The sequence below is a fragment of the Vitis vinifera genome, chromosome 9 (genome assembly GCF_030704535.1).
Source record: "Vitis vinifera cultivar Pinot Noir 40024 chromosome 9, ASM3070453v1".
NCBI lineage: Eukaryota > Viridiplantae > Streptophyta > Magnoliopsida > Vitales > Vitaceae > Vitis > Vitis vinifera.
The window spans coordinates 2815011-2828014 of record NC_081813.1 but is presented as its reverse complement, the minus strand read 5'-3'; the positions used below and the strand labels follow the sequence as shown (position 1 = coordinate 2828014).

At 31.5% G+C, this 13004-nt stretch overlaps 1 protein-coding gene across 2 annotated transcripts; it reads right to left on the bottom strand.

Moving 5' to 3' along the window:
• Nucleotides 1-3546: 3546 nt before the first annotated feature.
• LOC100260016 (probable LRR receptor-like serine/threonine-protein kinase At4g29180) lies at nucleotides 3547-7802 on the bottom strand. 2 transcript variants are annotated; one of them, XM_003632736.4, is made up of 13 exons: nucleotides 7587-7802; nucleotides 6832-7381; nucleotides 6222-6718; nucleotides 5974-6109; nucleotides 5796-5867; nucleotides 5619-5690; nucleotides 5443-5523; nucleotides 5178-5353; nucleotides 4870-5099; nucleotides 4656-4782; nucleotides 4499-4564; nucleotides 4223-4406; nucleotides 3547-4148 (listed from the first exon to the last, which is right to left on the bottom strand). In XM_003632736.4, exons 1-13 carry the CDS (start codon nucleotides 7702-7704, stop codon nucleotides 3731-3733), a joined length of 2727 nt encoding a protein of 908 aa, XP_003632784.2. In that variant the 5' UTR covers nucleotides 7705-7802; the 3' UTR covers nucleotides 3547-3730. The 2 variants fall into 2 exon arrangements, with proteins under 2 accessions (XP_003632784.2, XP_010654592.1); XM_010656290.3 differs by having other exon boundaries at nucleotides 6621-6718; nucleotides 7587-7797.
• Nucleotides 7803-13004: the final 5202 nt, after the last annotated feature.

The following is a 13004-nucleotide window of genomic DNA, read 5'->3' as shown; positions in this document are numbered from 1 at the left end:
TCAAAGAAATAGAGTTATGAATTGCGTAATCGCAAAGCAATATGGACTTATTCTGCATCAATGTAACCGATAGTACCAACAACAATAGTTGTGATATGAATTTAACTTTCAATTGAGGAAAATCTTGAGAACCCAAAATCAGCTATCTTAGCCTGCAATTTTTCATTCAATAAAATGTTAGCCATTTTCAAATCTCTGTGGATTATAAGCGGCTTGCAACCACGGTGCATGTATTCTAGTCTACACCCTAAAATTTGAAGACATGTTAGTTTGGTTCAAGAGATTTGAACTTTATTAGTATCAATCGCGATCAATTGGCTTGCTCACCTTATGTTGCATCCATTGTTATTTGAAGTCTCTTTATCCAACTCAAAGGATTAGTGCTTATGTCTACCTCTTCAACATGAGAACCCAATCCTTACATCTTAATTTTACTTTTAGCAAAATGGTTTTCTCAGTGGGGTAAGATTCATAAAAGAAAATGAGAATTTACCTAATAGATAATTTTGTAAGTTCCCACTAGCCATGTACTCATAGATGAGCCCCATGTTTGTACCTTCATGGGAGTACCCAACCAGAGAAGCCAAGTTTCTATGGTGAACTCTTATGAAGAGCTAAGCCTACAACTTAAAAACCATAAATAAAGTCAAATGAGAAACATTTTTACATGAAAGAGGACTCACACATATATAAGGTCTAAACTTTTTTTTCCCTATCCAATATGGGCTATCACAATCACTCCTATACAAACATAATGTTCTCGTTGTATCCTATTATTATAAGGCCAACTAGATAGACATCTTAATCGAGGATTGACTCTTGTGTGCTTTGTGTCCAAAGAGACCTCATGATTTTAAAATACATCCAAAAGGTTAAGAAGATTCTATACATATATAGTAGTGAGAAATTATTTCCCTTATCTGATATGGGATATCACAAAAATTACTAGATAATCAGGGCTTGTTGCAAAATCAAAAGAAAATGAATTTATGTATCAAGAAGCATGCCTCAGGGCGAAACTCCATTCCTTGTTTTGATGATTGGGAGAGCATCTTGACATGCAACAAAAATGGTCATTACAACACTTTTTTTTTGTACAAAATGATAATTAAGTTTGATGTGCTTGGTTTGAGCATGGAACATATAATTTACAATCATCTGAAGAGCAGTAAGATCATTACAAAATAGTTGAAGTGCCATCTTAAGTAGAATTCTAACTTTTCATAATATGATGAAAACTATGTAATTTGAGTAATTGTAGAAGCCATGGAGCTTTACTCAGCTTCAATGCTAAAGTGTGCTATCTTGGGTTGCTTTTTAAGCCCTAAGAGATGTAGTCAAGACCAAAAGAGCTAAAGAGTCGCCTACAAGGGTTGATTTTCAAATATTAAAGTTTAAAAGAAAGTGGGTGTTTCATAAATCAACTTTATATTAATGACTTAAGGACTTAATTTAAGTCATTAAATATATTAGCATTTTAATAAAATAGTTTAATATTATAACTTAAAGTAAAAAATAATTTTAAGTGTTAAGTCAAAATAATTAACTTATTCTTAATTTAATTTTTTTTAAAAATTTCATTAACCCATATTTAGTGAAAACATATTTTACAACTATGACTCTTCGCTCTCAACTCATTGTTTATAGTAAATGATTTTTGTAGTTATATCATGTCCCAAAGGGTTGATCCTTTAGGACATGGTACTAGACTGTTAATGTTGAATCATTGACTTACAATGCGAGTATTGGGAATAGTATTGACTGAGAGTGTATGTGTTCGGTTAGGGCTTGGCCAATGACATTTATTGTTGAATGGTAATTTGAAATTTGTACCTTAGAAATTATTGTCACCGAAAAAGGAGAGAAAAGTGAATAAATAAAGGATTAGAAATGAAATCAAATTGGTAAATCTAAGCCTCCCATATTTCAACTTGAAAAATAATTCATTTTGAACATAAATGTATTTCTAGGGAAAAATATGAAGGGATAGATTTACAAATTATAGATTATTTTATCTCTTTTAATCAAATAACTAAAAAATAAATGGGATGTGACAATTAGTATTGATTGTTGTGTCGTGTCAAGACTCAAACATTCTATAAAATAAGTTAATCCAAACATGACACAAATAAAAGTTGAATTAAAAACATAAACCCAGATGTTACCTAATTATTAAAAAGGTAACATGTCATGTAATTTATTTAATCCATTTAATAATCAGGTTAAGTTAGATCTTATATAAATCTATATGAGTTAGATCTTGTACAATTTTATATGATGAATTTCTTGACATCTTCATTGATTCAATTAACATATTTATTAAGTAAAGTTAAAATAAGTTAAATATGAGTTAAATGTTTTTATAATTATAATTAGGTTAATTAATAAGATTATTAAATAAGTCAATTTAAATCAAATTCATGTTATATAGCTTGATAAAAGGTAATATATTTATTAAATAGGTTATACATGCCACTGCAAATTTGAATACAATTATACTTTATTTAAATCTATAAAAAAATATGTTAGAATTTATTCGTGTTGGGAAATCGTATCAAATTTTATCATCCTTGTAACAAATTTTAAGAGTTTTTTTTTTTGTTGTTATAAGTTGATTAGCGTTTTTGATTTTTAAAAAGATTAATTAGTGGCCTGAATTAATTTGAATGCAGACTTCACCGAGTCAATTTGGAAGGTTATATATACATATATGAACTAATGAACAAAAATTGTCTTATTTATTTTCTCTATTAATAGACTGGCTAGGCTTTTTACACCAAAAGAAAAATAATTAATTAGTTAAATTTTATGTCAATATAAAAAATTGGAAAGTTTAGGGTTTTTTTTTTTTTTTTTATGTAAAGTTGAAGTATAATAATTATTTTATATTAATTTCTATTCATATTTAAAATAAATTCAAATCTATCCAAATTTTAGATAAAAAGCAAACATCCACTATCATTCAATAAACTTTTCATAATTTTGTAAAGAAGAAATCAACAGATCCTAACGCTTTTATTTTTCACAAAATTTTAGAATTTTATTGATTAGTCAACATCACAACAACAAATTGAGTGATGCACCAAACTATTGACTTGTGAGGGCTAAGGGGATTTTCTTTTTCTTTATTTATTTATTTAAAAAAACAGAGAAATATTATTTTTAAAAATATTATTAAAAATAATTATTAAAAAGTTAATAAAAAAATGATACTTTTCATCACTTGTTTTATTTTGACCGAACTCATATTTTCAATAGATGAATTCACTTTTTACCTTAAAATTTTTTGTATCTTCTTCCTTTGTTTTTATTGATTTCTTAATTGCCCAAGATAATACTAGCTTGAAACAAGGCTCTCCAAATGAATAGAGGCTTGGTGAGGATGTGTGCACGTTGTGTAGAACAAAAAACATAATTCAGAACAAGCTTGCTTGTTGCAACACTTTATTGTAAAAAAAAGTTGGATATGCTTGGTTCAAGCATGAAATATCAGACTTACAGTCCTATGAAGAACATTAAGATTGTCACACAATAGTTAAAGTGCTCTGACCAGTGAAATCCTACAAAGTTTTGATTTTCAAATATCAAAGTCTGAGAGAAAGTTGGTACAATTACCCAATATAGAATTTTTCATGAACACAATTCAAAATATAGAGAAGTGCACCATAATCCATATTCCCACATGCTAACATTAAGCAAATTTATCACATTATAATGGAGCTTCCCACAACTACGTAGCACGGGGAGCCGATTGAGTGCCAAGAGTCAAGGGACTATCTTCCAGGAAATTGCCTGATCCGATGCTGTGGCTAACACTTTGAGTTCTCCTGGAAGCCATCTCTATCTCCAAACATTCCTTCAAGTCTGCCAATACATGACTCATATCTGGCCTTTGCATTCCTGTTAATGCTACACATGCTAAGGCTATCTCTAGGGCTTTCCAGGCAGAATTGGTGTGGAAATCTCCTTGTAACCTTGGATCAACAATGCTTTGAATATCCCCTCTTTCAATCATAGGACTAACCCATCCAACTATATGAATGCTCCCAGGGTTCTTTATTGCAGGCTGACCGGTGATAAGCTCCAACAAAACAATCCCAAAGCTGTAAACATCGCTCTTCTTATTCAAATTTCCCGTCAACTGGTATCTGCATAGGAAGTTGTGTTTCATGAATAAGGAAGCAATTATGTAAATATTGTAAGGAATGTTGTTAACACTTACTCAGGATCAAGATATCCAGGTGTGCCTACTGGGTCAGTTGATAAGAGAGCACCACTTTCAAGATCTCTGGACATCCCAAAATCAGCTATCTTGGCTTCCAGTGTTTCAGTTAATAGAGTGTTGGAAGATTTCATGTCTCTGTGGACTATTGGTGGCTTACAGCCATTGTGTAGATACTCCAATCCTACACAATTAAGCAAGAAAAGAATCACAAATTAAAGAAACATTTGAATGCAAATTAACTATAATATGGAAGATCTCGGCTTAATTACTTACCATGTGCTGCATCTACTGCAATTTGAAGTCTCTGTTTCCAATTCAAAACATCTGCCGCTGCTCTCCCTGCAGCAAATGCATAAATATTAAAGTCCACAAGTAGCTTCCATTGACAGTTATATACCTGTAATCAAGAGTGGTCACTACATATATATACCTGATAACTTCTGTTGCAGGTTTCCGTTGGACATGTATTCATAAACGAGAGCGATGTTTGTACCGTCATTGCAATACCCAATCAGACGAACCAAGTTTTTATGATGAACTCTCGTCAAGAGTTTCACCTGCAATATCTCAAAATCTTTCAGTGTCAGACATCAGATGGAGAAATTTTCGTACTCTAGAACCATGGATGGATTGATTTGTCTAACCTCGGCTCGTAATGCCTTGGGGCCTTGCATTGATGATTCAGAACGCATCTTGACCGCAACCTGGGTGCCATCTGCCAAAGTGCCTAGATAAACTTGTCCGAATTCTCCTCTACCGATGGTACGACTAAAGTTATTGGTGATACTTGCAACGTCAGAGAAAGTGAACTCAGAGTTCCCTGACTTCAATGACCCCTCTTTGGGGCGTTCACTGACCGTCTCTATGGTTGTCGCTAAGGAAATCACAATAAAATGTTAAATCCTCATTTAAAAGGGAAAAAAAAAAAATGAGAATGAAAGAAAGAAAATACCTTTGGTTTCTCTCCTTTTGAACTTTCGGATGATCATTGCAAGGGCAGTTATGAGGACGAGGATCACAGTTACAGTCAGAATGGCTATGAGAACAGGAACAAGGAACCTGTTCTTCTTCTTCTTCTCCTTTCCTTGGCAAGAGACTGACGGGCAAAGATTTGGATTTGCGCCAAGACTTGCACAAAACAGAATGTAATTGAAGTCAAGAGTTCCATCAAACCAAACACTAAGAAAAGAGTAGTGGAAAATTATAATGGAAGATACCTCAGTGTTCTATCCTTATCCTTGAACATTTCCATAATAGTTTGGGGAACTGAACCTGTTAGCTGGTTCCCCGTCAAATTACTGCAAACACAGAATATCAAATACTAGATTACCTGCATATCCTACCAAGCAATCAAACATCGTATTACTTTTAACTTCAATATATAACAACTTACAGGACCATTAACAATGGCAAGTCTGCAAAAAATTCTGGTACCGTTCCAGTCAAGTTGTTGTATGATAAATCCCTGAAATAAGTATAATTTTTGGGGTAAAGAGCTCGATCAGATTACAGAGAAGATATATGTGCCTGCTGGCACTGTGTAGCACTCATGATAGCCACTAATACTTACAGATTTGCTAATGATTTGAGCTGGGAAAATGAAGGATGGATATTCCCAGTCAAGTTGCTCGATGAAAGGTTCCTGCTTGCCAGCTAGGGTAATTAGTAAATCGTTAATTCGTGTGATTTATCAAGGAAAGATTAGCTTTCACCAAGTCCCTGCAAATATATATATATATAAAACTCACAGTGAGATTATAGTGGGGGAGTCACTGCTGTAGCTGCACTGCAGGCCATCCCATGGGAAATCCAAGGGGAGACATGGATCTCCTTGCCAGTGTCTTGTCAGTCGGTACGCTGACCGGATGTTCTTGACAGCGAGAACTAGTATTTAATTTCCAAGGAAACAAACAAGGGAAAAGCTGAATCATCTTTAAGCCCTGCTCGTGAATAACTAAATTATAAGGAGATATATATGGATAAGATAAGAAGATACCATCCCCTTGTTTAGTTGATGACTGTGCAAAATCTTTTATTTTGTAAACTTCCATTGCATTGATAAGGGGTGGAAGCGTGGATCTATTAGTCTTTTTTAGTGCAAATGACAATTCGTTTGTGGTACTTCCACTCACCGCAGATGGGTGGTGTAAGGTGTTCGAAACCATGTAGTTGGGAATCACTGGCTCGCCACCACCCCATGAATCGTCCTCATTTAGTGAGACAGTAAATTCTCTAATATCCCCTTCTCGAAGTTTCTGAACCTCGGCAAAGTGCATGTATATGTATAAATTTTGTGAAGGATCATCATCAAGATCCAGAGAGAAGTTCCAGGGCTCACTTATATCTACGGGTATGACAGCATCCATCATGACCGACATCGGAAGTTTATACTCACTGTGACTAAGGGAAGAAATTTCATATGCTGCTTCGAGGGTATCCCATTCATTCGACCAGGCCGATAGGTTCCAAATGTGGTCGAAAACATCATCCGGCCTAAGATTGCACAAACTTAGTTAGCTGAAAGATGAGAAACTAGTGAATCTCTCCAACCAGAAGTGATCTAGAACAAAAGAATTCTTGTTAAGGACCTAAACAATGAACCTCACCTGTGTAGCGCATTCTCTGGTTTGCAAAAATCCCACCTGTTGAAGAGTAGTAGCGACCCCTGTTCGGATTGATCGTAAATGGAATTATTGAGCGGTCTGAGCTCTAATGTGGATATGAAAGGTGTCCCACCACCAATGTTTACTAGACAAACGTATATGTCATCTGTTGTTGGGACATGTATGATTTCTTCTCTGATATAAGCAGATGCATCTTCTATATTCACTGTGACCCATTCATCAGTACCCAGATATAGTTTGAACTTCGGAAGATGATTATTGGAATCATAATTCCCATACATGAACCGAGCTCTGATCAAATACTTATTACCTTTGCCTCCTTCTGGTCGTAGGGTGTAACAATTCTTGTTACCTTCCGGGAAGCTTCTAACATTCATGAACTGTTTCAATGCATCCTCGTCACTGTAATCCTTGGAGACTTTATAATTGACTCCAGTATCTATAAATTCTTCATCCGAAATGTAAGGTATCTGGAGCTTATCATCTATGTAATTGGAGCCTGGAGCTATTCCACAATCGATGCTTATGAAACCTACAAATTAAGTTTCAAACTGATCATTCAAAATATATAGTCTACAAAATTTGAAATAAACCGACTAGTCATAGATTTTGCCACCCCTAATTTTAATGTGCTTCAAAAAGCATAAATGAGGTCCACGCAATAATAGAACTTAGGAGTTAAAGCTACCTCATTTGCCAAGATGGCGCTAAGTTGTATAAAAGTACTGAATGCCTACCTTTCCCTGCCGTGAGCTCTCGCCGACCAGACTGGATTCCATGGAAGGTACCTGAAACCCATCCCGGGCTGTGCAAGGAAATAATGAGCAGCCAGATCAATGTTGGTCTACCATCCATGTTGTTTCGGAGCTGGATGTACGAAAGTGAAGTCTTAACGAAGAAGAGGGTGTATGCATAATATAGAGCTGAGACAAGCTTTAAATTCAAATCCTCGTACACTAGGAATTCGGGGATGGCCCATCGGGACTCGCAACGTATGCTTTGGGTTAGGGTTGTTGAATAGTAAAATGGATGAAACGAATGCTCCCATTCCGTGTTTGAACTTGAAAAATAATCCATTTTTATGCTTAATATCTTTCAATATTTTCGATTGTTTATATATAAGTTTAAAAAAAGAAAGGTTATTTTTATGAGAAAAAATAGATAATTTTTATGCTGAAAAATCTTGATGAGTTAAATTTACAAAGTAGGGATTATTTTATTCCTTTTAATCATATAATTCATAAATAAATAAGGGCTATAAGTGGTGTTGATCATCGTCTCATGTCATAGACATTCAATTAAGTCAATCCAAATACAATACAAATAAAAGTCATGTTAAAAATATAAACTCAAATATTATCTACTTATTAAAAATGTAACACGATAACTTATTTAACCTGATCTTTTTAGATTTATGCTTATTTTGCTTGAATTTATTGTGTTTGAAACAGATTTTTTAAAACCCAATTCACCCCTCTTCTTGGTTGTTTTCCTATTTAAGATTAGCTTTTATTTTTTTAGAAGTTTGAATGGAGCAAAGTCAAGTTAAAGAATGTGAATCAATATAGCGAATTGTAATTGCATTTTAGAACTTTGGGGATCATTCATGCCAAATGAAGACAAATTCAATATGAGGAAGATGGATCCATTGTATATCCAATTTATCAAATCATAGTGATATTTTCTACATGGGATTATAATTGATCTTCATTCTTATCTTAACACGATAACTTATTTAACCTATTTAATAGTCAAGTTGAGTTAAATCTAGTATAAGTTTATATGAGTTAGATTTTGTACATGTTTATATGATTAATATTTCTACTTGATATATTTATGATTTAATTGATATATTAAGTTAAAATGAGTCAAATACGAGTTAAATATTTCAAGTTAAATTCATATTATGTAGGTTGAATAAAGAATAATCTATTTATTAAATAGGCTATGTAAGTCAATAGGAATTTGACCTAAATATGATTATACTCAATTCAAATCTACGAGTTGCATTGACAAATCATATCAATATTTGCCACCCCTATAAACAAAATTTTGCCAGTTTTCTTTTGTTGCCATAAATTGATTAGGGTTGTTTTAAAAAAGATTAACCAGTGATCTAAATTATTCAGAATGTATAAAACTGTTCTCAATAGGGAGTTTCTCAGTCCCTAATGTGTAGAAAATGATTAACAGTTGTATTTATTTGGAGACAAGATATATAGGGTAGATTATTAATAGTGATGGTTGTAGTTGATAAGGCAATGCAGACTTGACCAAGTCAATTGGAAATATTATATGAATTAATGAACAAAAACTGTCTTGTTTCTTCTCTCTTAATAGACCGGCTAAGCTTTTTACACCAAACATTCCTGCACTTCCGATGTGGCTTCTAGGAAATTGCCTGATCCGATGCTGTGGCTACCTGCACTTCGAATTCTCCTGGAAGCCACCTCTGTCTCCAAACATTCCTTCAAGTCTACCACTACATGATTGGTATCTTCATATATAGGAAGTAATTAATATTTCATGAATAAGGAAGCAATTATGGAAAATATTCTTAGGAATGTTGGCTTGCTGCATTTCATTTAATAGAATGTTGGAAGATTTCATGTCTCTGTGGACTATTGGTGGCTTACAACCATTATCTTGATACTCCAATCTTACTCAAGTAAGCAAGAAAAGAATCACAAATCCAATACTTGAATATGTGACATCTCATATTGGTTAGAGGGGAAAAATAATAATCCTAAAACTACATATACAAACTAATTTTAACTTTGTAGATTCATTTTAAAGTACTGTGAATCCATTGGATTTAGAATGAATAATATCTATACAGTTGAAAGTTATATATGTATGAGGATGTCGTGTTTATAGGGGATAAGGGAAAAAATTCATAGAGCTATATGTGTATGAGTTTCTTTTAATTGTGCAGATGCATTTTAAAATCGTAAAGGTTCAAAGTGGATAATATCTACATAAAATGTTGAGAGCGAATTATTACATAATCCAAATTCTCCTTTTAATTGTGTGTTAAGCATTTTAAAACCGTGAGAACCTATATATTAGATTTAAAATGGATAATATTTACACAATTAAAAAGGAGTCATTAGAAAATGCAAATTATAATATGGAATATCAATTTATTGACCATGTGCTGCATCTAGTGTTATTTAAAGTCTCTCTTTCATCATGCATTGACGGAATATTCTTATTCCATGCAATATAGAGATTGATTAAACAATAATAATAAAAAAAAAAATCTAAACTTTCAAGTTTTTCAAAATTTCCACCGGAATTACAAGTTGGAAGGTTGGGAGTAGTGTTTTATAACTTAAAAATAAATAAATAAAAAAACTCTAATTTATAGAAATCAACCAAGCCTTCAACATTGGACAAAGTGGTATTTTAATTTATAAAGCAACCGACATATGATAAATTAAATACAAACTAACAACTTTGAATAGAAGAGAAATAATTAAAGGTGAATAAACAAAACTACATTGGTTTCCCTTTATTGTTATGAATTGATTAGTGCTTTTAAAAAATATATTAAATAGTGGCCTAAATTATTCTGAATGTCCAAAATAAAATTTAATATTTCACAAGTCAAAACCAATATGGACATTGAAAACTCATTAGAAATTCATGAGTAACATTGACTTGATCTTTCCCATCAAGTGTACTCAACAAGAAGCTTAATGTATAAAAAAAATATTAATAGTTGTATTTATTTGAAGGTAAGAGAAGGAAACACAGAGGAAATTAGGGTAAGGCAAGAAACCAAAGTCTTTCTTTTAGGTACCTATTGAAAAGCTTCATTCAATAGGAAAACAATTTCTAATTATTAACAAATATAGTTGAAAAAGATGACAAAGACAATGCAGGCTTTACCAAGTCAATTTGAAAGGTTATGTATAAAGAAAAACATTAATTATTTTATTTTTATGTCATACAAAAAACTAAAAAATTTAATTTTTATCTAAAATTGAAGAATAGTTATTATTTTATATTAATTTCTATTATTCATATTTGAAACAAGTTTTAAGGTTAGAAAAGGAAATATAGAGGAAATTAAGGTCATGCTTGTGGGGGGTTTCCCTCCAGGTGTCCTCCCCCAAATAAAAACTCTTAATCTGTCCAAGGTAAACAAATGATCTGTCTGAACCAAAACAAACTCTATCTGATGCAAGAGAAAAAACTTGCTTTTCAATGCTTATGAAAAAGTTTAATAGTGATGGTTGTAGGAGATAAGACAATGTAGACTTACCCAGTCAATTTGGAAGGTTATATGTAGTACTATTCACTCATTGTGACTTGATAAAGAAAAAATTAATTATTTAATTTTTATGTCAATACAAAAATTGACATTTTTAAATTTTTATCTAAATTTGAAGTATAATTATTATTTTATATTAATTTCTATTCATATTTGAAACAAATTTTTGAAGATAAGAGAAGGAAATATATATAAAGGAAATAAGGGTCATGCTAAGGTACCAAAGACCTGCTTTTTAATGCCTGTGGAAAAGATTAATAGTGATAGTTGAAGGAGACAAGATAATATAAACTTAACCAAGTCAATTTGGAAGGTTATATGCAATACCATTCATCCATTGTGACTTGATAAAGAAAAAATTAATTATTTAATTTTTATGTCAATACAAAAAACTAAAAAAATTTAAATTTTGTCTAAAATTAAAGTATAATTATTATTTTATATTAATTTATATTCATATTTGAAACAAATTTTTGAAGGTAAGAGAAAGAAATATAGGGGAAATTAGGGTCATGCTAAGATGCCAAAAACTTGTTTCTCAATGCCTATGGAAAAGTTTAATAGTGATAGTTGAGGGAGACAAGATAGTATAGACTTAACCCAGTCAATTTGGAAAGCTATATGTGGTACTATTCACCCATTGTGACTTGATAAAGAAAAAATTAATTATTTAATTTTTGTGTCAATACAAAAAACTAAAAAAATTTAATTTTTCCCTAAAATTGAAGTATAATTATTATTTTATATTAATTTCTATTCATATTTGAAACAAAATTTTGAAGGTAAGAGAAGGAAATATAGAGAAAATTAATGTCATGCTAAGGTACCAAAAACTTACTTTTCAATGCCTATAGAAAATTTTAATAGTGATAGTTGAAGGAGACAAGATAATGTATACTTAACCAAGCCAATTTGGAAGGTTATATATAACACTACTCATCCATTGTGACTTGATAAAGAAAATATTAATTATTTAAATTTTATGTCAATACAAAAACTAAAAAAATTTAAATTTTGTTTAAAATTGAAGTGTAATTATTATTTTATATTTATTTCTATTCATATTTGAAACAAATTTTTGAAGGTAAGAGAAGGAAATATAGGGGAAATTAGGGTCATGCTAAGATGCCAAAAACTTGTTTCTCAATGCCTATGGAAAAGTTTAATAGTGGTGATAGTTGAGGGAGACAAGATAGTGTAGACTTAACCAAGTCAATTTGGAAGGCTGTATGTGGTACTACTCACCCATTGTGACTTGATAAAGAAAAAATTAATTATTTAATTTTTGTGTCAATACAAAAAACTAAAAAAATTTAATTTTTCCCTAAAATTGAAGTATAATTATTATTTTATATTAATTTCTATTCATATTTGAAAAAAAAAATTGAAGGTAAGAGAAGGAAATATAGAGAAAATTAATGTCATGCTAAGGTACCAAAAACTTACTTTTCAATGCCTATAGAAAATTTTAATAGTGATAGTTAAAGGAGACAAGATAATGTATACTTAACCAAGCCAATTTGGAAGGTTATATATAACACTACTCATCCATTGTGACTTGATAAAGAAAAAAATTAATTATTTAAATTTTATGTCAATACAAAAAACTAAAAAAATTTAAATTTTGTCTAAATTTGAAGTAATTATTATTTTATATTAATATATATTCATATTTGAAACCAAATTTTGAAGGTAAGAGAAGGAAATATAGGGGAAATTAGGGTCATGCTAAGATGCCAAAAACTTGTTTCTCAATGCCTATGGAAAAGTTTAATAGTGATAGTTGAGGGAGACAAGATAGTGTAGACTTAACCAAGTCAATTTGGAAGGATATATGTGGTACTACTCACCCACTGTGACTTGATAAAGAAAAAAT

Excerpts from the sequence above, each read along its gene's own strand:
- LOC100260016 (XM_003632736.4), bottom strand. The coding sequence starts at position 7,704 with ATGGATGGTAGACCAACATTGATCTGGCTGCTCATTATTTCCTTGCAC. Across the intron at positions 4,407-4,498 it reads TGCAGTAGATGCAGCACATG|GATTGGAGTATCTACACAAT; the intron begins GTAAGTAATTAA and ends TTAATTGTGTAG. Across the intron at positions 4,149-4,222 it reads CCTGGATATCTTGATCCTGA|ATACCAGTTGACGGGAAATT; the intron begins GTAAGTGTTAAC and ends CTTCCTATGCAG.